Source organism: Lindgomyces ingoldianus (genome assembly GCF_010093535.1).
Source record: "Lindgomyces ingoldianus strain ATCC 200398 unplaced genomic scaffold BDR25scaffold_21, whole genome shotgun sequence".
NCBI lineage: Eukaryota > Fungi > Ascomycota > Dothideomycetes > Pleosporales > Lindgomycetaceae > Lindgomyces > Lindgomyces ingoldianus.
Genome location: NW_022985182.1, coordinates 357078 through 380962, shown reverse-complemented (window position 1 = coordinate 380962; position 23885 = coordinate 357078). Strand labels below are relative to the sequence as shown.

General features: G+C 49.3%; 7 protein-coding genes across 7 annotated transcripts; 5 read left to right on the top strand and 2 right to left on the bottom strand.

Moving 5' to 3' along the window:
* Positions 1-3: 3 nt before the first annotated feature.
* On the top strand, positions 4-4740 carry BDR25DRAFT_326171 (uncharacterized protein; the record flags this gene model as incomplete). Its single annotated transcript, XM_033692258.1, has 7 exons — positions 4-49; positions 299-1869; positions 1930-2056; positions 2109-2448; positions 3506-3550; positions 4085-4283; positions 4411-4740. 7 exons carry the CDS (start codon positions 4-6, stop codon positions 4738-4740), a joined length of 2658 nt encoding a protein of 885 aa, XP_033546130.1.
* Positions 4741-5567: 827 nt separating this feature from the next.
* BDR25DRAFT_47749 (uncharacterized protein) lies at positions 5568-6365 on the top strand. The gene has a single exon (XM_033698628.1). It carries the CDS (start codon positions 5704-5706, stop codon positions 6172-6174), a length of 471 nt encoding a protein of 156 aa, XP_033546129.1. The 5' UTR covers positions 5568-5703; the 3' UTR covers positions 6175-6365.
* BDR25DRAFT_47750 (uncharacterized protein) lies at positions 6366-8646 on the top strand. The gene is made up of 2 exons (XM_033698629.1): positions 6366-8479; positions 8546-8646. Exons 1-2 carry the CDS (start codon positions 6557-6559, stop codon positions 8555-8557), a joined length of 1935 nt encoding a protein of 644 aa, XP_033546128.1. The 5' UTR covers positions 6366-6556; the 3' UTR covers positions 8558-8646.
* Positions 8647-9581: 935 nt separating this feature from the next.
* On the bottom strand, positions 9582-10540 carry BDR25DRAFT_356529 (uncharacterized protein; the record flags this gene model as incomplete). Its single annotated transcript, XM_033695654.1, has 8 exons — positions 9582-9620; positions 9659-9710; positions 9764-9904; positions 9935-9989; positions 10032-10168; positions 10215-10276; positions 10303-10406; positions 10435-10540. The coding sequence occupies 8 exons, from the start codon at positions 10538-10540 to the stop codon at positions 9582-9584; spliced, it is 696 nt and encodes a 231-aa protein (XP_033546127.1).
* Positions 10541-11681: 1141 nt separating this feature from the next.
* BDR25DRAFT_263753 (serine/threonine kinase receptor associated protein-like protein) lies at positions 11682-13349 on the top strand. Its single transcript, XM_033686838.1, has 3 exons — positions 11682-12162; positions 12212-12816; positions 12873-13349. The coding sequence occupies exons 1-3, from the start codon at positions 11900-11902 to the stop codon at positions 13007-13009; spliced, it is 1005 nt and encodes a 334-aa protein (XP_033546126.1). The 5' UTR covers positions 11682-11899; the 3' UTR covers positions 13010-13349.
* A 3659-nt stretch (positions 13350-17008) lies between these two features.
* On the top strand, positions 17009-19459 carry BDR25DRAFT_229187 (uncharacterized protein; the record flags this gene model as incomplete). Its single annotated transcript, XM_033685305.1, has 5 exons — positions 17009-17227; positions 17295-17559; positions 17774-18058; positions 18233-18259; positions 18321-19459. The coding sequence occupies 5 exons, from the start codon at positions 17009-17011 to the stop codon at positions 19457-19459; spliced, it is 1935 nt and encodes a 644-aa protein (XP_033546125.1).
* Positions 19460-22083: 2624 nt separating this feature from the next.
* BDR25DRAFT_191368 (acid protease) lies at positions 22084-23517 on the bottom strand (the record flags this gene model as incomplete). The annotated part of the gene is made up of 3 exons (XM_033684286.1): positions 22084-22846; positions 22899-23414; positions 23471-23517. Coding segments are annotated over 3 exons (1326 nt in total), but the record flags the coding sequence as incomplete, so codon positions are not given.
* Between the last annotated feature and the right edge of the window lie 368 nt (positions 23518-23885).

Genomic DNA, 23885 nt, shown 5'->3' with positions numbered 1-23885 from the left:
GCCATGCGCGGCAATTTGCCGCTCTCCGCCAAGGCGTGGAATAGTCCTGGTAATGGAGCTCTTTTCTCTAGCATACAGTGGCGACAACAGCTTGCGTCGCCCGTGATATCAAGGGCGTTTTCGTCCCGACCGAGAGCTACCGAATTCTCCGCTCCTCCACGCCACAATGGCATCCTACGTCCTGTCCCGCCGCGATTTACCGCGGCCATCCCCCCTCTACGCCAGAATCTCCCGCCCTTCCGCATATTTTGCGTTTCAAGAGCGCTGACAGAGGCGAAGAAGGATGGCAGCGCGCCAGCAAAGGCTCGCAAATCGTACAAAGATGAGATGAAAGAGAAGGGCATCATCGACATCGAGGAGCACGATGGCACAGAGGAAGAGGTTGGCTTCGGCAGATCTGAAAAGGCAAATGCAGCGGCACACGTCAATCTCAGCGCGAAGCTCAGTAAAGAGGGAACGCCAGGTGGCCAGCCAGGCAGCATGAAGGAAGTCTGGAGGTTAATCAAGATTGCCAAGCCGGAACTGAAGACCCTCTCTGTGGCATTCATGTTCCTCTTGGTTTCGTCTGCTGTGTCTTTATCCGTGCCCTTCTCAATCGGGAAGATCTTGGACATCGCGACACAGCCTGGTGGTGCTAAAGATATGCTCTTTGGATTGGATATGACTACTTTCTACATCGCATTAGCAGGAGTGCTTGCTACTGGCGCGGCGGCAAACTTTGGACGCATCATTATTCTTCGCATCGTCGGAGAGCGCATTGTCGCACGACTGCGATCGAAGCTGTACAGGAAGACCTTCATTCAGAACGCAGAGTTTTTTGACGCCAACAGAGTAGGAGACCTCATCTCCCGCCTCGGATCTGATACAATCATTGTAGGCAAGAGCATCACACAGAACTTGTCAGACGGTCTACGGGCGGCTGTTAGCGGTGCAGCAGGCTTTGCTATGATGGGCTGGGTTAGCATCAAGCTTACTGGCATTCTTGCTTTAGTCGGCCCGCCAGTTGCTATCGCAGCCTTCTTCTCCGGTAGGATGTTGCGGAACATCAGTCGGAAGATCCAGAAGAATCTCGGAACCCTGACTAAGATCGCTGAAGAACGGCTAGGCAACGTCAAGACTAGCCAGGCATTTGCTGGAGAGATGCAAGAAGCGGGGCGCTATAACCGCCAAGTCAAGAGGATATTCGAACTTGGCAAGAAAGAGGCCATTGTGGCTGCAACTTTCTACGGCACTACTGGTTTGATGGGCAACTTGACCGTCATTGCAGTCTTATATGTCGGAGGCAGCATGGTCAAATCTGGAGCTATCACCATTGGAGAGCTATCTTCGTTCCTGATGTATACAGCTTATGCTGGGTCAAGTATGGTCGGCCTATCTGGATTTTGGGGAGAGATGATGAAGGGCGTGGGTGCTGCAAGCCGCCTTTTCGAGCTCCAAGACCGGAACCCCACGATTTCGCCAACCGTTGGCCAACCCGTCAAGTCCGCCCAAGGTCCAATTGAGTTCAAGCATGTATCATTTAGCTACCCAACTCGCCCCGCTGTTTCCATCTTCACGGATCTGAACTTCCGGATCGAGCAAGGTACAAATGTTGCCATTGTTGCACCTAGCGGAGCCGGCAAATCTACTGTGGCGAGTTTGTTGCTGAGATTCTATACTCCTACCGGGGGGAAAATCACCATAGATGGCCGAGACATCACGGGACTAAACGCGAAGCAATTGCGAAGAAAGATTGGCTACGTCGGTCAAGAGCCTGTGCTTTTCTCGGGGACCATTGCGGAGAACATTGCGTATGGAGTTCCTCACGCTACTCGTGCGGAAATCGTAGCGGCAGCTCGTAAGGCTAATTGCCAGTTCATCGGTGATTTCGTAAGTCGCTGATATGTGGGGTGCTCGCAATGAAGGCACAACAAAACTAACGTATGGCAGCCCGATGGCCTCGAAACCCATGTCGGCGCGCGAGGAACACAGCTCTCAGGTGGCCAGAAGCAGCGTATCGCTATTGCACGCGCTCTCATCAAGAAACCTGACATCCTTATCCTGGATGAAGCAACCAGTAAGTCCCACTACCGCTCCCCTCCTGCCCATCGACCGACATCTTCACCCAGGCGCACTTGACGCCGAATCCGAAACCCTCGTGAACCAAGCCCTCGGCGTCCTTCTCCGCGAGAAAAACACAACAATCAGCATCGCGCATCGTCTATCCACAATCAAGCGCTCTGACCGCATCATCTGCATCGGTTCGGATGGTCAAGTTGCCGAAGAAGGGACCTACAAGGACCTCGCCGCAAACCCAGACGGCGCATTTACCAAGCTCATGGAATGGCAGCTTAGCGGTGGGGACGTCGAGACCCGGGAAGTCAGAGTGCAAGACCCGCGCCCGACAGAGGAGGAAGAGATTGAGGAGGATCTGGAAAGAGACGACGATGACGATGGCGATGACGATGGGTCACCCCGATCGCAATTGCAATCGGAAGGCCGACGAAATGGTGAGAGCGTCATGATGCCGTCCACACCATCAACGTCTTCGAGCCGTAGGCCGAGATAGCGGCGAATGGCGACCGGCTCGGGAAATCGTAGTGTAACGATCGTGCGGTGTATGGTGGCGCACAATATAAAAAAACACGAGTCCCTCAACAGCCTTCCGTTGCGTGCTGTGTTGGAGACGGAATATTGGGTGGTTGCCTACAAAAGGGATCCACTTCTTCTAAGAGGCAAATGGTCAGCTGGGCATGTACTGTAATATTAACTTCACGAATTGCACACGGGAACTCTCTCGATGGCCAGGAGTTCCGGAAATCTCCGCAAATATCGACTCATTTGGGCGGTGTCGAATCTCACATGTGTGTTGCGCCCCCTGGCGTCTTGAAAGCTGGGAACGACGGAAAGTGGAGGCTCAACGGGCGGCTGCATCGATTTGCAGGGGTGGGAGTGGGATGAAGTGGGATGCATGGCATGGCGGTGGTGTCACTTCTTGGCTGTCATACGATACCCATCCAACCTCACCACCGAGAAATTTTTGTCAGCGTGGCTGGGTCGTATCATCCGAATGATACAACACGTTCTGCCTCACGCTTCTCACCGGCTCTACTGAAGATAGCAATTCCTCTCGTCCTCGGCCCAACACTTTCAGTCAGGATACCTTGCGATTGCTCACACACGTATCAGATCCACAGCTGAGCTGTGTTCTTGCCTAGGTAGATAGTGAGGAAGTATATTAACCTGGTCTCACCACCACGGCGACGAAAGATTTTCTTTTTTCAATATGTCAGGCCCGACAATATCTATCTTTGAGTTTTTGTTCAACAAGCCTTTTGAATACGCGACGCAACCTTTGAGGTTTAACTACGAGGCACTCCATAAAGAAATCAAAACCACCGCTACCGAACTAAACAAACGAGGCTTTCTGTGGGGAGTCATTGGGAAGGGATAGTGAACGTACGTATATGAGAATTCTTACCTGGGAATGTTAGCATCGAAATGAGAAGTAGAAAAGGCATGGAAGATGTGGATGTCATGGGAATGGGGTAGGAGGCATGGTCGGGAATTAGTAAGTCGTGTGAAGATATGTACACCCCGACCACACACACACACACAAACAAAATGCTACTTAGCAGAACAGCACAACACATCATATCAACAATCACAAAGTCTAGAACGACGGAGCTGACAATATCAATAGGCCAACGAATCAAACTCGACAGCTGGACAAACCCCAGCATTTCGCTTGCAGCATCAAATATCTTGACGTCATCCACACATACAGACGACACCTGCTTGCATAGTAAACCTTGTGCGGAATGGCACCATCTGCCACCTACGAAACCCACGCCACGCGTCGAGTACATAACTCGCCGCCAACCCCCCCTACTGAAGAAGAGCTAGAACCAGAACCCATCCCCTTCTCTCCCATCCCTCACCTCGAACACTGCACGCACTCCCCCATGCTGAAAACCGCATCCTTTACCTCATACCGCATTCCATCACACACCACGCCCTTCAAACGCGCGAACTGGGTCAATATTTCCAAAACCGTGAATATCCATCACTCTAGTAACTTGCACGCAGCGAGATCGCATCGCAGTCACGAGAGGGAAGAGGAGTACAAGATGGCTGGGAATCGGGAGAATGATGTTAAGGCGCTGAAGCATGATATGGTGTATTTCAAGGGATTAATGAGTAGTGTGAGGAGATTTGGAGAGTTTAGAACCGTGTTGCATACGGGGCTGTATAGTCAGGTTGTGGCGATGGAGGTGCCGGTGGGTGGGGAGATTGGGGACGAGGTACGTATATATATTCTTTTTGTGTGGGAGGTGGGAGGCGGGAGGCAGGAGGTAAGGGTGGAGGTTGCCGTGGAGTTCTGGGAATGATTGCGATTGTAAGTGGTTGTTAGTGCTAATGGCCGACCAGGTCCATACAGTCGACCAAATCCTGCTTTTCACATCCGGTAAAGGCCTCGCGACCATCGCTGGCAAAAACCAGGAAGTGAGTGCTGGCGACGTAGTTGTTGTGCCGGCAGGCACACAGCATCAGTTTGTCACTCGGGGTGATGAGCCACTCGAACTTGTTACCATCTATTCTCCCGCAGAGCATGCTCCGTCGACGGTGCATAAGGACAAAGAGCAGGCAGATAAAGAGGAGGGTGAAGGGATTGATGAAGCGCCTGAATGGAGTCAGAGGAGCAAAAAGGAGAATGAGGATCAGGGGTTGGTGAAGTTGAGTGGGAAGTATGATGAGTAGAGGTGAAGTTGAATGGGGAGAAGGAAGATATGGTGGAAGGGTGAAGTAGTGGAAAGCACGAAGAAGAGGAAGAATAGTGAAGTAGAGGCGGGGGTTCAAAAAAGAGGGGTCTTTCTGAGCAGCATACGAACGTGAAAGGTCTGGATATGATGGAAAGATGATACCTCAGAGCCATGTGAAGGCATGTGAGCCAGGCTCGATGACGTTTTCGAGATGAAATCGCATCTAGAACTCTTCTCTTTTCGTTACCTGCATTTTTACCTGGAGTCAGGGTAGTGTAGAGCCATTATTTTCTCTATTGCATAATCATTTCATGATGAATTGAGATTAGTTTCCTTGAGATGAGCTAATCTTGACGATCGCAAGTGGCGAAAAACGGTACTCTGTGATACATGGATGTGGGGAGCGAAAAGGCTTGCCCACTTTCCGATGTCGCAGCGTAGCCGATATTGAACACTGTGGGGCCGCTTCTAGTGATGACCGTTTGATGCCGGGTTGTGGACATTTCCGTGTAAAGATATCCTCCGGATTCCTTCGTAGTTCGAAAGGAAGTGATTCCGGAACATGGCGAGTACAGGGTATATTGTCAGAGACCGGATGTGCTCTAAGGGTTGATTGTGATACTGTGATGGTCAAAATGCGGAAAGTTAATCCGCGACTTGGCACCTGAGAGTGTGGCTGAAGCTGCATGCAAGTGATAGATGAACAAATTGCCTGGCCAGGCGAACGAGGATTGGAACGGGATACTGTGACAAGATAGCGGTTCCGAAACCCCCCATCACTGCTCCTCTAGCCTTCTCAGCTTCTAGGTCGGCGTTCAGTGTTCCCAGCGTTCAGCTCGCTGTGAAGTTTGCATGTGTAGACGTGTGTGGTCTGGAGGAGTGAACGGACGGAGAGTTGTGGAGGCGGTGAAGGTGAAGCCGACCACGGAGCCAGTGAATGTGTTGAGGTCAGGAGAGACTCATGGTGAAAGCGTCTGACCAGCGCGCCGCCGACAGCCGAGACGGCGGAGGCAGCCAGGAGGTACCCAGAGGAACCCCGAGTGAGGAACTCAGTGGCAGAGATCCTAGAAAGGGGAGGGTGACCTCCTTTGAAGGTGGAGGATTAAAGGATGGCTTTTCCAGTCACGAAAGAGGCGCCCACGCGTCCGGGATTCGCAAGGCGCTGTATCTCCCGTGGACAGCTGTCCTTCTGCCGAGTGAGAAAGAGTTTAGTCGGGTGAAGCAGGATAGGGATTGTGAATCAACGGCGGCATATCTTCCGCTCTCGGGAGGGCGGTTCGGCACAACAAGCAATTTGTTGGTCAGGGCATGCAATTGCTTTGCTCATCCTCAGCCTCTTTGCGTGCTCCTCCACCGATCGGCCTGGTGCATCGACGACCTCATCATTATCATATCCTCCCGCTCCCCTCCTCTTTTCCCCGAATTACTCTGACACCTACAATCAATTGCACATTCCTTCATCTTGTCGACATTTTGAATCGCTATATTGCGCAGGGCGGTTCAGCGGCTGTCAGTGTTTTCTTGTTTGCCACCTGTCGGGCTGCAGCGACCCAGAGGTGAGGACGAGCCCCCACGATCTGATAATCTGATAAAGCCCAAATTCCATCACCACCGCACTTCTCCGCGTTCCGCGCTGTTCTCAAGCAATGAATATGGCACAACATCCTGCGGAGGTTTCTCAATGGCGCCAGCATGCACCCCCTTAGCGTAGCCCTTGCTAACCATGGCCCACATAAACAGGCTCAGCGCCCTTTGTTGTGCCCTCAACACCACACGCCTCCCTCGCACCTCGCCCTCATCAACCTTCATTCGCCATGGCCACCGACGCACGACTGAAACATATTCCTACCACCTCCACCTCTCGCTCAGGCGGTTCTTTACCCTCCAAACCGAGGGATATTCCGCAGCTCTCTGCCCAGGCACATCCCGAGCACTCGCCGAGGTCCTCGGGTGAGTCCATAATATGGAGCGGCAACAGCAGCGAGTCCGAGGCGCCATTAACGCCCAATACAGAGCCTCAGGTCGACGAACTGGTCGACAAGCTCCAGGAATTGCCTGCCGCCGCTGTCGATCTCGACGGTGGTGAGAAGCAGCGAGGCCGACGCGCGTCGACCACGCTCATCTCCGAGAGCCCTGAGGACATTCGCAGGCTGTTGGGCGATGGCGAAACGGCCACCAAGCTCATCAGCCAATGTTGCGGCGGAGGGTGCTGTCTCCTGAATGCATTGGCCCCCGACACGGCATCGCCCACCTACGACCCCATACTCATCCCAGACAACCACGCGTTTAGAAGTCTAAATCTGCGGCTAGGTCCGCTCGGACTGGACACTGAGCTCACCAACGTCACACCCCTGCCTCCAGTCAACATGGCCTTCGACTCGATTCCCGCAAACCAGTCTAGCCACGTCTCGCCAGTCCACCACCAACCACCAGCGTACGTCCAGCCGCACCCGCCATATCAAGTCTACTCAGCGCCCGTCTATCACGCCCGAGAATTGACAAAACCGGGAGCCGAGAAACGTACCTTTCACTTCGATCTCGATGTCACAGACTATCCCGACGAGGGCGGCGTGGACTTTAAAGTTGGTGGTGCTATTGGCATCTGCCCTCCCAACGCGCCAGAGATTGTCGACGAACTCTTTGACGTCCTCTGCATTCCCAAGTTCGTCCGAGACAAACCCGTCACTCTCAAGACGACGGGCGGGAGATGGCCGACGATTTGGGGAGATGACAAGCCACGCGAGCTAGTGACGACGCGCCGTGAACTCTTAACTTGGTGCTCAGACGTCCAATCTCATCCTGCAACCAAGCAGCTGCTTCGCGTCATGGCTGAATACGCGGATGCTCCAAATGAAAGAAAGATTCTTCTCTATCTCTCTTCGGCTCAAGGCCAAGCTGCTTTCTGCGACCTCCGAACTACCTCCCATATCACCACCGCTCAGCTTCTCCACGCATTTCCTTCCTCCAAGCCACCGCTACCTGCCCTTCTAACTGTTCTCAACCAATTGACGCCACGCTTCTACTCCCTCTCAAACGACCCACACATATCCTCTGCCCGTCCCGGCCTACCTGGAAACCGCCGCCTTATCGAAATGGCCGTCACCATCCACGAAACTCCCGATTGGCACACTGATAGCGCTTCTCGAACAGGGGTCGGCAGCGGCTTCATGGAACGCATCGCCCACGCTTTCATCAACGCTGAAAATCAAGGAATCGACCCCCGGGCCGCCCTTGACCTCCGCGTCCCCATGTTCCGTGGTCTCATGGCTAACCCGCTCTCCCGTCAATTCGGTGGCGAGGGTCCTATGGTGCTGATTGGAGCCGGAGTAGGCATGGCCCCCTTCAGAGGCTTCATCCTCAATCGACTTAAGAACGCCAACTGTGCGAATAAAATCTGGCTTATCCAAGGTGTTCGCGACTCGATGGTTGACGAGCTTTACTCTGGTGAACTGGGCGACCATGAAGCGGAAATCAAGCGCGTTGTTCAGAGCCGCAAGTTCCGGCCTGGCTACAGCGAGGCCAAATACGTCCAGGATGAAGTCCGATTGCAAGCGGATATTGTCTGGTTTGTCATTAACGCGCTCGATGGCCGTATATTTGTGTGCGGGAGTAGTAAGGGTATGGGAGAGGGGGTTGAGAGAGCTCTCACCGACGTTGCAATGCAAAAGGGGGGCATGTGTGAGACGGAGGCGAAGGAGTTTTGGGGGAAGAAGAAGGAGGATGGGCAGTATATTGCTGTAAGTGATCTAGATTCTAGCACCTTGTCTGAATTGTGTGATTTTGGGACGCTAATTGGTGTTTAGGAAACTTGGTGATATATCACGCCTTCGCTGAACAGCTGTTAAACCTTTCTGATGCGTATTCATATTCATTGTACATATTATCTACGTTTTCGATCCCGAATTCTAGATTAGTGTCGCTTCGCATGCATACCCCACATATCTCTTGTATATATTATATCTTAACGCCGAAATGAGTGTCTCTTTTATCCATTTATAGATAAAATGTGCGCAGGCACACTGATCTTGGATTCTTTTTCACCCATTCATCACCTTTGATGTGCGCTTTTCTGGTTATACGCAAAATGTATGAGCAAGATAGCATGGAGCTAGAATGGTTTGGGGTTTGGGCATGGCGGTGGTGTTGGCATTTGTATGAATGTATGGACCGGTAGAGTGGGCGCATAGAGTGTTTGAATTGCTAGACTAGTGATGAATGAGAGACTGAAGTGTATTAAAGTGCTTCGGTCATGGCTGCATGAGCGTGTGACTGACAGATATATTTGCATCACCCTCTACCCATCGCTGGAAAAATTTACGGAGGAAGCTAACAAACACGGATTTAGGAGTAACTGTTAAACAGAATGTATTGATAGTAGCTCTTTTAGTGTCAGAGGGTTAGTGCTGGAGAATAGGATATAGATAGCTGTGAGTAGATACTAGGTGGGAAGATGGGACAGCAAAAAAGGGAGCCTGCTTCGGTCTGGGCCCTAGAACGCCCGGTACATGCATGTAGTGAAGAAGTTACTAACATAATCCAACCCACCATGCCTTTCACGTCATATTTAGGCTATTTTTAGGGGATATTCTGTTAATGGGTCATATGCCACCAGCGATGCCTGCCATGGTCCTGAAGTCCCTTTACAGAGTGCTCCCAAGGGTTCTTGGGGTCTTTGCCGCGCCATTCACTCCTAAAACGGCCCATGCTTATCCTTAGTAGTCACCCCTAGGTAGATCTAGGGCAAGTTGGGCGCTTGCCAGGTAGTCTTTCCAGAATTAAGAAAGCTAGTCATGCTACAGGTAACATCGAACTAGCAAAAGCAATACAAGCACACTTGCTCTAACCTGGGTTTGTAGCTATTGCCAGTCCTCCCTTGGTCTTGTTCATTCCTAATACACTCCCCCTAAGCTATACACTTGCCCATGTCCTCCACCCCTGAAGATCCAGGTATTTGCGGCGATGAGATTCCTTTTGCCCCCCCCCCCTATGTTTTCCTATCCCCCTCTCCATCACATCTTCACTCTGGATTAGCTCGTAAACTAAAGGTAGGAAAAGCCCAGCCTAAGGTCAGGAAAATTTGTGGAAGGGGAACAGAAGCAGACCGCTTTCCTGCTCTACCAGACGGGTTTGGGGTAGCAACCACAATGACGAGGTAGCTGGCACTACACAGCATACTTTGACTGGAAACTTACTGGATAGAAGACTTGAAGAATAAATGGAAATGGCGAATGGCATTCTTTAGGCGCTCTAGCATGTTCTAGCTAAAGAGACTGAACTACACTTCTCCACCACACCAGACGCCTCCGATAGTAACGCCCTGCCGCCTATTCCTAGGTCCAGCTTGATATGTCAATTCAACCCACCATGGAAAAGCCAGAAGAGGAGGCTCGGATGGAAGCCGAGTCACGGTAGACACGGAAAAAGAGCTTCGCGAGCAGTAGAAAGAGAGACGCAGCCACTAAAGAACATCACGTAGAACCCACCGCCTTGAGCTTAATCGCAACCAGATCCGCGTCCCCACCCCCAACATAGAACTAGACGAGTGCAATTCCATCTCAACGGGGCCAAAGCAGCCGCAGAAGCCAGGGCAAAAGCAGGAGCAGGACGCAACCATCCTCACCCTATAAGGGATCTTCCAGGTCATCGCCGCCGGCCCGCACCAATCTGGAAGGGCAGTAGTGCTCTAACAGACCGTGAGGAGGTTGTGGGGAGGTATTGAAACTGTATCTAGTATTCCCAATCGTTAGTGGCCTATCGATTTTGAGGTAGTTTGGGAGCTGGATTGAGTATGTGGTCATAGGACGCTACTGTACGGAGGGGGAAGGTAGCGTTGTGGATCGTATACAGTATTGACTTGTTTTAATTCGATCTAACTCATTGCGGCAGAAATAGAGGGGGTAAACAGGCCCTCTAAGGGCTTAATAGTAGCAGAGAATCCTAGCGTGTTTATCCTCTGCTAAGGACTTAAGATAGCCGTTCAACTTGTTAACTTTACGCCTCCTCTTAACGCTCCGGTCCATGTTGTTATGGAGGATATCAGGTTAACTAACAGAGCCTTCTAAAGCCTCGCATCGTGTGTGTTTCTGGCTAGTCAACGCCAGGATTAGTCTTGTGACTACTCTAGAGGTGCCGTACGATATGGACACTGAAATGACAAGACCCTTCCAAATGCTTGCTAGCTTTGGGGAAACCGCATTTGGGATCACATCTGCTGCGCTCTTCCTCTTAAATTTGCAGGGACATAGATGCAGACACCTTGGAAGGCGCCAACGCTCTAGCCGAATACAAGGAGGACTGTTAGAAAGCCCAAGACCTTCCGTGCTAGGTACATTTAGGGGAGCTGCGTTTAGAATTGCATTTGCTGTTCTCTCGATAGGTTCTGGATACATCACTCTAGGGATTTTGGTTCGGTCTCGCCCTATAGAATGGATCGACTGAGTCCTGACGCTAGTACTAAATCTCATCTAAGGCGGGTATGGTGCTTGCAAGGCTGGCAGAGTGAGCGATTGGGACTGCTTTTTCCCGCTCTGTTTTACTTACCTCCTGAAAAAAAAGCCCTGCCGTAGGTATGAGCAGGTTTGCAGTATGTCGGAACGAATAGTGCACACAGTGTAAGAAAACAAAGTTTGGGTCCGGGCCTTGTTTCAATAAATCAGATATCATCATACCTGTTTCTGATCCGACCCTATGCCGGATCAGCAGCAGCAGCAGTCCCAACCGATGCACGGATTCGAATTTTCCGTGGTAAGTCAAAGCCTCTGCGGGAAAGGTACTCTTTTAGGTCCCGACTATACGATGCCAAGGACATAGAAACGTATTCACAATGCCAATGGTTGGCCGGACTGGGAGCCGTTTTGACAGTACCTTTTGGCACGGATCAACCCAGCCCCGACGCTAGTGCTAATGGAACCTAAGCTCGTCCCTCACCGCAACCTCGACCTTCTCTCCACAACCTCGAGGACTGTCAGTAGTCCTCGATATGACCTTCACGAAGTTACGACCAGCATAACGAATTTCCTGCCTTTTTCGCTGCACTTTTACTATTTCACTCTCTTTGCTAACATTAGTTGCATAGAGCCTTCCTCCTTTCTCTTCGAAATCGTCCCTGCCCCGCGAACGCCTCACTTCTTTGCCCACAAGTCCCTAGCACCGACAAGATGCCAGCCGCAGAAACGACGAAAGTTGTCCCACTAACCTGCCATGGCCATTCGCGTCCTGTTCCCCACATTCACTTCTCGTCCATCGTCGACGAAGATCAATACTATCTTATTTCGGCATGCAAGGACATGAATCCGATGCTGCGCGACGGCATCACTGGAGATTGGATCGGCACATTTCTTGGACACAAGGGTGCTGTTTGGCAAGCCCGCCTTTCTTCAGATGCTACATTCGCAGCCACCGCATCCGCCGACTTCTCTGCGTAAGTCCTCCATTCAGCCAGATATGCTCCCGTGACTGACTCGGGATAGTAAAGTATGGGACACCCATACCGGCGAAGCACTGCACACCCTACAACACGACCATATCGTCCGCGCGATTGCATTCCCGAACCAAGTTCAACCGCAGATTCTCGCTACCGGTGGTATGGAGAAGAAACTCCGCATTTTCGACCTTTCCCGCAGTACTAGCACGTCTTCATCTCCCACGCATAGCACAGCATCCTCGGCCACTCCCCCAAGCTACGAAATCGGGGCGGGCATACACGGAGGCACCATCAAATCAATCGTATGGGCGGCGGATTCAAGCGTCTTAATAACCGCGGCGGAGGATAAGAAAATTAGGTGGTGGGATCTGCGGACACAGTCAACAATTGGAGAATATGCAGTCGAGGGTGTGGTTGGCACGTGCGAGCTGGATAATACTTCGGCGGAAGGCGTCCTGAGCGTTGCGGCCGGAAAGAGCGTGTACTTCTTCGACAGTAAATCGCCGGGAAAGCTGCTCAAAACGATAAAGACTCCTTACGACATCGCCAGCGTAGCGCTGCACAGTACACAGCGGAAGTTCGTCACCGGTGGCAGCTCCCAGAACGACACATGGGTGAGGGTCTGGGACTTCGATGACGAAAAGGAGCTCGGTAAGCCCTCATTTCCAACTGAAGTCCAGAAAAACATCCTACTGACTACAATCTAGAAACAAACAAGGGCCACCATGGACCGATTTGGTCTGTTAGCTTCTCTCCTGACGGCAAACTCTACGCCACTGGCAGCGAAGATGGAACTGTCAAGCTCTGGAAGTTCACGACTGGTCCATATGGGCTCTGGAGGTGAGATTTGGTGACATTGGTGGCGATGACAATCCCACACTGTAAAGCTCTAGAATACGCCCTAAATAGCAGTCCAATTGGTCCCCTAATGCAAGATGCGCCGTTCCATTGATTTAGCTACCCTGTGTAAGAGCCTCTAGGAGTCACTCTGACAAGCGAAATCGGTTTCCGGTATGCATTTCGATTTGTTCTTAGGGCACGGTCTCCTTGACAGGGATACTATCTATTTTGGGTTAGTGCGCAGCAGAGATTACTCCCTCATCAGTCCTGGTTTCTATATAAAGTTCTGCCCGTTGAACTTTCGATGCCCTAGATCCACAAAGTCATGTGAGCTTAACTTTCACCTATGGTCAATCAATTTCACACTTACAGGATCTGGATGAAGACAACCACGACGTCACATGCCAGCCTTTCACGTGACCATGTAGACCCATTTGGATGATCTGGACAGCTAAATCTAGCCAGATCTGTCCTCACCTAGGTCAGACTCAGCGAGCTTATCTCATTAAAAGGGTTAGGCGCAAGCTTGATAATCGGATTTGAATAGTTACTAGAGACGTGCTATCGACTATATATCTTGCACGACATCAAAGCTCGGCACGCGGGACGTCACAACCATTCAAATCAATGACACAAACCTGGTTAGCGTGAGGAGCTGGGTTACGGCAGACGTTAATTACCGTATATGTAATCTTGGTACTAGTCTCCACTCATCTTTCTATTTTATTTCTTGACAGCCATTTTCAAGAACATCCCGAATCCTGGAGTATTACATAGACAAGCTGTAAATGAAACAAGAGCTTTGAAGAAGAGAAAAATAGATTTCATAATAACAATCAAGGGATTACACCTATCCGCTATAGCATTGAGACTGCAATATTGTTGAGGGTTTCATGTAATGCTGCCTTTCCTCTCTGCTGGCTAGATGGGTTATGAGCTATTCCAAATAAATATTCTCATTTAACATATCTTCAATACTGCGATGAAAAGGTACAGTTAGGCTCCGCAATAATTGGATTGTAGTATAAATGAGATGAATTAGGTGAGTATTCGTCGAATCCTCTGTTGATTCAATCAACTAATAAGTTGCACTAGCTCGTTGCACTGCTGAAGTTAATTCAGCGTTAATTCTTTGAGTTACCCCGTCATTAAAGGTTCTTGCTGTAGTAAATTAAATACGGCTCGGCATATCCGACGAACTAATACCTCATGGAAGATGCAAAATAAAATTATATGACTGTATAAATCTTTGAGTGTTTGACATGAAACCGGATTCCATATCGATCCTTTCGTCAGAACTGAAGCTAAAAAGTTTGCTCATCGGTAAATTTGAATGGCTTTCATGTAAAATCACTGTTTGCTTTGGTTAGATGGAATCACGTACTGTGCCAGGGGCTCTCATTGTGTTCCAAGCCCCCGAGGCTGAAGATTGAGCTTAACCTGCGGGTCCCCAATCTCATTTAGGACCAAAGAAATGACTACTGTGCCCGGTCCGAGAGCCTTTGTTTCTATCACTCTCCGAAATTTTGAAGATGGGCATTCTGGACATTCTGGACATTCCTGCAACTTAGTCAAGGCTCGACTGAGGCTAAGGCCTCCATAACTTACTAGTTTACCAATTCTTGCGAATTAAACCTTTCAACATTTGGTTTCTTTGATCTATATCTACCCCCAGAAACATTGGAAGACCAAGGCCGAAAATTAATGTTGTCCGAGGAAACAATATCTGACTCTTCAAAATCGTCCATAGTTTCATTTTGGTCATTCTGCTCCGAGCGAGGGACCATGATGAAGCGAAACGCTAGCATTCGTAACATAAGAAAGCCGAATTCAGCGAGTGGGATTCCGTGGATACGCCGAGAACATTACGCCACGTTTAAGTCATTGTGGAATAGTTCGTGCCTAGTCCGATCTTTCGATACTTGTACTCCTCCCCTGGTGTGATTGCACTGGTGTGTGCTAAATTCTAGCATCAAGACGCCTTGCAGCCCTTCCGCACGGTGAAACTCTCGGAATGCATTTTCCCAAGGACTTAAAAGCTAGAGGGCGCAGTATTCCAAATCCTTGGCCACTTCAAAATATTTCCTTTTAGTCGGGCCGTTTTACTAGAAGTTCGCACCTCTGGTATGGTACCTCCCATGAGGTCTCGAGGGTAGATGGCGTCGGATAGTATTCATCAATTTCACCAGGCCTTTTCCTCTAAGCATTAACCCTTCCTCTCGTCCCGTGTGTTTTCCAAAGTTGTTGAGGTATTATTTTAACTTTGTTTCCATGTATCTAAGGACTCTAGAATTATAAAAAGTTTGGAAAAGGCGGGCTTTCACGAGCGATCATGCGAATTTGCACCTGAGTGCCATTTTGCTTCGTCAGTATGTGGGGTGGGGTGGGGGGAAGAAGCCGCTACTAGCTCAGATGATCTTGAGGGGAAGCTATCGCTACACAACAGGATGCCATTAACTATGTTGGGAAGTTCTTAGCTCAACGAACAACTTCTCAGCGACATCCTCGTCAACGTCAAAGTTCATCGCCATCACTGAATGACACGGCCACTGTAACGGCTAGTGTCAACTTTATGTGCGCCCACCTCATTTCATGGTTGATAGATGGGCTGATGACATTTGCATTCTCATGTAGATAGCCTCTGAAAGGGAGCAGTATTGTTATGGGAGCTCACGCTACCGGTATGTCTCTTACCCCCCAGTACGAATCCTGTCTTAAAACTGCTTTTCTAATATTGTTTAGCCGTACCTCGAAGCGTCGTTTCAACCTATCTGCACCTAAGCCGCCGGATCTGCCACCAGCTATCCCCTTGCAAATTGACTGCCACCAAGAAGGAGGAGGCGATGGCGGTAGTTGTTTACGGGTAGTCCGGCGTTGTTAGTTATGAGAGAAGTTGTGTTGCTGACTTTGGTGAGGACTCTCATTCAGCGTTTACTAGCCAAGCCAGCTAATTTAATACATAGTTCCTTCACGAGCGCTAGAGGGTCAAACTCCATGATGCGTGATATCATTGCAAGTCTTGCACAAGAGTTTGCGATGGCTTTGCAAGCTACGGTGATCGTTTACGGTTAATATATAGGCTAGTAGCGCCGAATACTCCTGCATCTACAGACTCAAGTATCGCGCTCGCAATATCCTCATTCTCTCCGCTATTAACTTCCGAATCCCTTAATTCAGCTAGAAAGAGGCGCGAGACAGTAACCTGTATTTGCCACCTAGATGGGAACATTTCCTACAGTTTCCAAACGTATTAGCAATGCCTTCTACTCACGAAAGTGCTTGACTTGGATAGAATGTTTATGTAGGACGTCTTTCCGTTTGGGCCGTATACTAACATAAGCGCAACCCGAACTATTCGTTAAACCATCATCTGTAACATTTTAGCGTATAAGGAGCGCTTCACAGAAAGATTTGGCCTGTGTTTAGGAGAAAGTCAAGAGAATACTACCTTCCATTAGGACTGACTGTTTTTGGGGTGGACTTGGGCAACAACCTTTTACCTCTCACATTGGCGAGAAAGGATGGTGTCGCTCTAAACCTTTCAAACCCGGAATTCTTCTCTATATTAAATTAAGCAAATCCCAAAATCCAGGTTGGTGGTCCCCTACCAAATGTATGGTATATATCCTGATAGGACAATGCCGACACTGTCGATCTCCCTACCTGAAAACAGTATAGTCAGCCTTAAGCGAGGGCTGCATTATTGAATCGGGAAGGTGTTACGGCTCCAACCTTTGTATCAGCGGCGCATGTATTGGTTGGAGAAGAGCTTGTGGAGACTTATCAAGGCTGCACGTGGTTGTACCTACATCTGCTCTTATAGCCTGGCAAGTCATCCTTTCTTTCCTTCCGTCTCTCAATCCTTCACCGAGCGATCGTCGAGATGTTGGCTTCGACTCTGTTTGCTCTTGCGACTGCAATCGCAATATCTTTGGCTTGCGAAGGCGGCCACAGCTGCTACGGTCCCCAAAACGATGTCGTCCTGACTCGGAACGTACGCCGGATGCAGCCTGATGCCCAGAATGCAACTACAGGACCAAAAGGACCGCTCGAATGGGGCCAAATCAACTTCCTACACACGACAGACACCCACGGCTGGCTAGAAGGGCATATTAAAGAGCAAAACTACGGTGCAGATTGGGGCGACTACGTGAGCTTCACAAGGCACATGAAGCAAAAGGCACGGAAATTGGGGGTCGATCTCTTGCTGGTTGACACGGGTGTGCGTATTCGTATTCCATTTCAAGACGGAACGAGCCATTCGATTGGCTGATTGCTGACACGTGCAGGACCTGCATGATGGTGCTGGCCTCAGCGACACAACATCACCAAACGGGAAGGTGTCAAATGCGATTTTCGAGAATGTCGATTACGATTTGCTCAGTATCGGGAATCATGAACTTTACGTTACCGAAATTGCGTATGAGACGTTTAACAACTTCTCGAAGGTGTATGGGGACAAGTACCTCACGAGCAATGTCCAGATCATCAACCCGAAGACGGGCCAATTTGAGTATATTGGGGCGAAGTATAGGTACTTCACTACGGAGCAAGGTGAGTATCCTATTCTACTTAATTCACAGTCGTTTGCACGTGGCGGGTCGTGGAAAATGAATGCACAGTGGTAAACCCTGCTTGAATGCTTTCGGGTAGAGACTGCCTATTGAACCCAGAAGAACATGCAAAAGATGAAGTCGTCTATTCTAAACCCGTCGTGTATGACATGTGAATAGTTCAACGTAATTTCAAATTTGCTAACCATATTCAGGCCTAAGAATCATGTCTTTCGGGGTCCTGTTCGACTTCACAGGAAGCTCCAATGTCTCTAAGGTCACTAAAACAGCCTCGCTTGTTAAGGAGCAATGGTTTCTGGATGCTGTAAATTACACCAAACCGATCGATCTCTTCGTAGTCATTGGCCATAATCCAGTTCGAAGGAATGCATCCACCAGCACCTTTGGGACTCTCTTCAGCACTATCCGGAAGATGAGACCAGATGTGCCTATTCAAGCGTTCGGTGGTCACACTCATATTCGTGACTTTACTATATATGGTATGTTGAATTTCTAGTATGTATCATATGCCATTGCCTTCGCATTGACGCTTCAACCGAGGTGTCATGTAGTATGATGCACCACAGTGCATCAAACAATAGAAGCTTATGCAACCTTGGACTTGTTCAAAATTTGTCTAAAAATACTTATGCTAATTGTTATTTTCCTCGCAGACAACAAAGCAACCGGCCTTGAATCAGGTAAGAAAACTAACAGGATTTGTAATGTCATGTGGGGCTTCTGGTAGCTAACTTACGAAAGGTCAATATTGCGAGACGTTAGGTTGGCTCGCAATGTCCGGCATCAAATCATCGACTTGCAAAGCCAAACACAACCCCAAAGGCGTTCCCAACCCCACTCGACGCGCAAATCCACCAGCGAGTACCAGCACAGTAAGTGTAGAGTCGCTCCTTCCCACCGCTCCTTCGGATCTGCGCTACGCCCGACGATATCTCGATTGGAATCGAATGACGTTCGCATACCATGCCGAAGGTAGCCAGCCGTACACAAAATTTGACACCTCGAACGGGTTGTCCGTAACTTCCGAGATCACTTCCGAGCGGGCGAAACTCAACCTTACCAAACTCTACGGCTGCGCGCCAGAAACGTATTGCCAGTTCTGCAAGCCTTTCCTCGCGGAAGGGAATCTCTTCAAATTGCTTCAAACTGCACTCTCGACGGTCGTCGTAAACGAAACTCGTAAGAATATTCCCAGGCTCATCATTATCAACACAGGTAGTCTTCGGTTCGACCTGGCCAAAGGACCCTTTACTTATGATGACTCTTTCATTGTTTCGCCCTTTCAAGACGCCTTCCAGTTCCTCTCCGATGTGCCGTACTCGCACGCATCCAAGGTGCTAGGCATACTCAATGCCGGCCCTTTCCAGAAGAAGAAACGCGACGCCAGTCTTACAAACGAAGATTTGAACTTTTCTCCTGTGCTTGGCGACCGAGATGTTTGCCTCGACCCACCGCTTGTCCATGGGACCTCCGCTCTACATGCTCGAGGTAGGCCCTCAGGCCATCTCATCCGCCGGCAATCCACAGCTCCTACTCCTGGGCACACAACAACCGATGACTTCGGTACCGACGGCGACGATACAGTGCACTCTCGGATTCCGAACTACCCTCAACCCAACGATCTCCAAGCCAATGCATCATTCCCGACTGATGGTTCCACTCCTGAAAAAGTCGACCTCGTGTTCCTAGATTTTATCGCGAGCTATATCATCAAAGCACTGAACACACCTGATGTGGGAGGGAATTATACAACGAGCATGATAACATACTACATGGATAAGAAGTTTACAACGAATAGCTATCTCCCGGCATATGCGAAGATTGCGTGGCAAGCAAATGTTCCGAACTGCCCTGTCGGCGCTGGGATTGGGAGTTCATAGATGGGTATGGGGAAGGAGCACGAGGGAGTGACGGCGGAAGATAAATTCTAATTAACAATCATAACCAGAAAATCGTTCGCATGGGAAGTGACCGCTAGATCATACTACTAGATACAGCATATCTAAAACAAGTGAATGCGTCGATAAAATATGTTGCTAAAATTCGGTAGGGTGTGAAATGGAAATCGGCATCTGCTAACCCGATAAGACCGTCGGTGGCAGCCAATCTCGCATGAAGCAATAGCACAGCAGCCCGCGAGCCACAATAGCAATGAGCAAAGAACAAATCAATTTTGAGCCCAAGAAATTTAGACTAGGCTACTTACCATCAAACTTCTAAAGTCAATCCTAAACACTTCCGTCTCTTACGAGCGGTACAAGTGATACCCAAATCACTTCCTATATTTTCCACCCTTCCCCTGCGTCTTGCCGCTTAACATGGAAAATGATGCCACGATATTTTAGGGCCGATTTCTAGATCTTAGAAACTCCCTCCCTACTTCTAGTAAGACACACACATGTCTGATTCTGCCTTATCATGTTCCACTGTAATTTCAGAATATTAGTACGCTCCGCGTTATACCTCCAGCCTATTCTTAGTATAAGCTTTTTATAAAGAACCAATTTTAACGCAGTCTAGTTTACTATTCGGTCATCTCGCTTTATATTTTTCTAGCACCTATCGTATCTGAGAAGTGAGCGGCCCCCAAGTGAGCGGCCTAAAAACGCGACATGTTAGCTTAAAATAACCATGCACCAACGAAATAACACCTAATTAGGTGTATAGTCAACTAGGTGGCTCCCCGGAATCTGGTCCTTTGTAATATACACATTAGAGAAACTATACAAAGCCAGTCATGCATCTTCATGCACCTACAAATGTGATGTATTGCTAGAAATAGAAGTCCCACTGCAACAGTGCGCGCGGTTATGAAACTCACGATAGCAGGAACGATTTGTGCCGTAGGTTTAGTGTTTGGGGTCACGGTGGGAGACAACAAATGGTACGTCTTTGAGAGAGAAGGCGGGAAATGGCAGCGCCTTCTACGCCTGAGCTTGAGCCGATGGCCGTATGATAGCAGTAATGGAGCACGCTCCTGGGTTGAAGCAGACAACGGGAAGGTCTTCTTTTAAAAGAGGGATACCTAAGTGGGGTATAGGGAAGGTATACATACTACGCCTAGAAATTAATCAAGGGCTAGGGGGCCTATCTACGCAGTACGACATCCATTCTCTCGCAACTCTGGGCAACCTGAACACCATAATCTATGATTCTATGCGAATTCTTCCTGCTGCGTTGACCACAGGTAGGTACCTATGACCGGCTCGGAATGGCAACGGATTGACGAAATCTTCATACTCTCTGGGACGAAGCTTACAATAACTCGGTATACTATCTTCCAAAGTGGGTGATTGCGACCACTATGAGTACCCGAGGTTACAAAAGCCATGTGGACACCGTTTTCATTTAGCCACTTAACTTCATTCCTAAGCGGTGGTATAGCGAACCTCTGACCAAGGACAAGGGTGCATTGGCGCCCTTCAGGTTTGGTATGTATTCGCATCTACTTCTACTATTAATGGCTATCGTTATTGGACCTCATCCCACAGGTTGTAGAGCATAGGTTGGCAAGAATCTTATGCTAACCCAGCTTTGGTTCGTTCTCGAGACGCTTATCTCGAAATACTCGTTCAGATTTACACTTAGAGTTGATATGACTAGTGTTGAACATGACATGAAGTACCAACTCAATGCTTAACTCGGCAGGTATAGCTTAACGTTCGAGAAAAAGGCAATGGCGCCTCCGCTAACCGTCAAACCCAGTCATATTCAAATCATAACTCACCTCAATCATTCCCTTCTGACATTAACCCCTATCTCAATCCATCTACTCTCTTCCGCATCCAACATCCGTACTGTCTCTAAAGCGAGTCAATAGAGCAGCGGAAGATATTGCAACTTACACACCACATTAAAGACATTGTTGATGTTGACTTCTTAGCATCATTCTGGGAGCGACAACGCGGCCACGCTAGTCTAATTTTTGAAGGTAGAAGTGGTCTCAATTGTTGAGTGGTGGCGATAGAGCACAATTTGTACAGAACTATTGAAATATCATTTGTGTATAGATTCTAAACGGATCAGATTTCAGAGTTCCTCGGATTCGGCCCGGCACGCAGAGGTACCCAGCACACAGGTAGGGAGGGCACTTGAGCAGAAGCCAAAAAGATGACGAGAGGATGCACTGTATCTGCCCTGGTCATGCTCCACGTTATGTGGCCACATGCTATACTGACCTCGCAGCATGTTGGCGTTTACAAATAGAAGCCCCTAAAAACTAGAAGCCCTAAAAACTAAATTGATGTAAAAATCTGTCTTGAATCTGATCCATATCCTATTCCATCACGAGTATCAACAAGTAGTATCTCTAATGTTATCGCAGTTCATACACAGGTACATAACCCTCCACTTCCGCCACAACCGCCTTCGATTCTTCAACTTCACTCCTCCCATGGTCCGGCGGCAACTCCTCTATCCCCGCACCCATGAGCTCCGGCTCTAAAGGTAGCCGTCCTGCCGAAGGAATGTATCCTTTCGACTCTGCTTGTAGACTCGCATTCCCCGTCTTCCTCGACCGAAACCAAATACACCAGACCAGCGCCAGCACCAACAAGACCACTACAACAATAATTCCAACCGCGATCCCGGCGATCGCACCCACTGGCAATCTCGCAGCGGCCTGTCCATTCGGTGTGTTGGGTTTTGCCGTGGAGTTTGATGTACTATTTGTAGAGTAGATGGTAACGATATCTGGCGCTGGCATTGGCGTCCCAAAAACCGCTTGACTGAGATTAAAATACTTCCGCTCAAAATCCACACCCAAATACGTTTCTTGCAAAAATACTCGACCAATCATATATTGTGAATCATTTGCTGCACGTCGAATTGGGAAGTAGCTCACCGTCGTCGCGAAAATGGGATAGCCTGCTTGAAGGTCGAATGCTGAGTACGGGATATCAATGGTCGTGGTTTGTCCTTCAACAACCCCCGTGCCAATCACAAACGTCAGTGTTGGCGACAGCTGGCGAAGCTGCTCACGGATGCCGTCTGAGATGATGTAGCGCGTGGAAGGTTCGTGGTATTGCAGACCGAAGGCTTTAGCGAAGTTGTCGCAGATGGATTGTGGAAACCAGAGTTCGGGGATCGAGGAGTCGATTGGAACAAGGAAGCCGGTGTTGCCGGACAGTGTAAGAGTGCCGTTTAGTGAATTGGTGACGAGGATATTTTGGAGGCCGACGGTTAAGGGGCGGTCTGTGTCTGAGCTTATTGGGATGGAAAGGGGTTTGGGGGATGTACGGGATTGGTCGTAGCCACCAAGTGTGAGGCTGGCGGGGATTTTGATGGAGCCCGTTGCAGAGTTAGCATTACGGTATCAACCTCTGTAAGTATTGAAATGACTTACGGTATGGAGCTCCAGCGGTATATCCAAAAGAAAGACTCGGAATAACCCCTCTGTCTCTCAAATTTGTCAGAAATGAATTCGGATGCTCATCCTGTCGAAAATTCATCCGTCGTATCGACAGCCCCATTTGTCCCAGCCAGAAATTCGGTGTAGCATACGCTGTCACCGGCTGCTGGTCAATATAAGTAGCACTGCTATCATTGTCTGAAACAAAGCCCACGATATCGTAACCCGACAACCCATTTCCAGTGAATCCCAGGTTGCTATTCTGGCCTAGTTCGAACAGCCCAATAGGTTTCCACGTCAAAGAAAGATTGGTTTGAAACCCCGGGCTTTGCGCGTTGTGGAAAGGGAATACTCCGCGAGATGCACCACAGTTGGTTGTGTTGAGATTTTGGCAATCATCTGCTATTGGGACCCATGTGTTCTGGCCGTTTGTTGCAGGTAGAACGGAGAAGTTCTGAGCAGGCGTTCCGACCTGAATGACAAACCTACACGTTTCTGGTTAGCCTTAGTGCATTGGTGGGTTGAGAAGAGAGATGATTACGGTGACCAAGATCCATCATTCCCCAGCCAACTTCCAGATGGCTCTACAGAGAGCGCGAATGGGGGGAAATTGTTGTTTGCCATATTTCAAAAGAGAAGATTGGGGTCTGCAGCATCTTAGATTTTAAACGACAGTTATCGACGTATTTGGTCTTATCTTGCGAGGTGTCGACAGGGGTGCAAGTGACAGCCATGAACGAGGCTGAGCGCTTTCCCATTTCTGGCGGCGTTTTCGAGCTAAAGGTGGTTATTTATTGCATCATGCGTCCAGCGTGCAGATTCAAGGCTGTCGAAGAGAAAGTTAACGTGGATACGAATCCTGCAATCCAATCAGCCATCGAGGGCCGAGCCACTCCTCTAAGAGAGAAACTGGCCCCAAGAAAGATTTGCCAACCAGAAAAGTTGCTGCGGGGAGA

What these genes read in the sequence shown, in the direction of transcription:
- BDR25DRAFT_47749 (XM_033698628.1), top strand. Translation starts at nt 5,704, where the DNA reads ATGGTGAAAGCGTCTGACCAGCGCGCCGCCGACAGCCGAGACGGCGGA.
- BDR25DRAFT_47750 (XM_033698629.1), top strand. Translation starts at nt 6,557, where the DNA reads ATGGCCACCGACGCACGACTGAAACATATTCCTACCACCTCCACCTCT.
- BDR25DRAFT_263753 (XM_033686838.1), top strand. Translation starts at nt 11,900, where the DNA reads ATGCCAGCCGCAGAAACGACGAAAGTTGTCCCACTAACCTGCCATGGC. An exon ending in GCATCCGCCGACTTCTCTGC is followed by an intron (nt 12,163 to 12,211) that starts GTAAGTCCTCCA and finishes GACTCGGGATAG; the next exon opens with TAAAGTATGGGACACCCATA. An exon ending in CGATGACGAAAAGGAGCTCG is followed by an intron (nt 12,817 to 12,872) that starts GTAAGCCCTCAT and finishes ACTACAATCTAG; the next exon opens with AAACAAACAAGGGCCACCAT.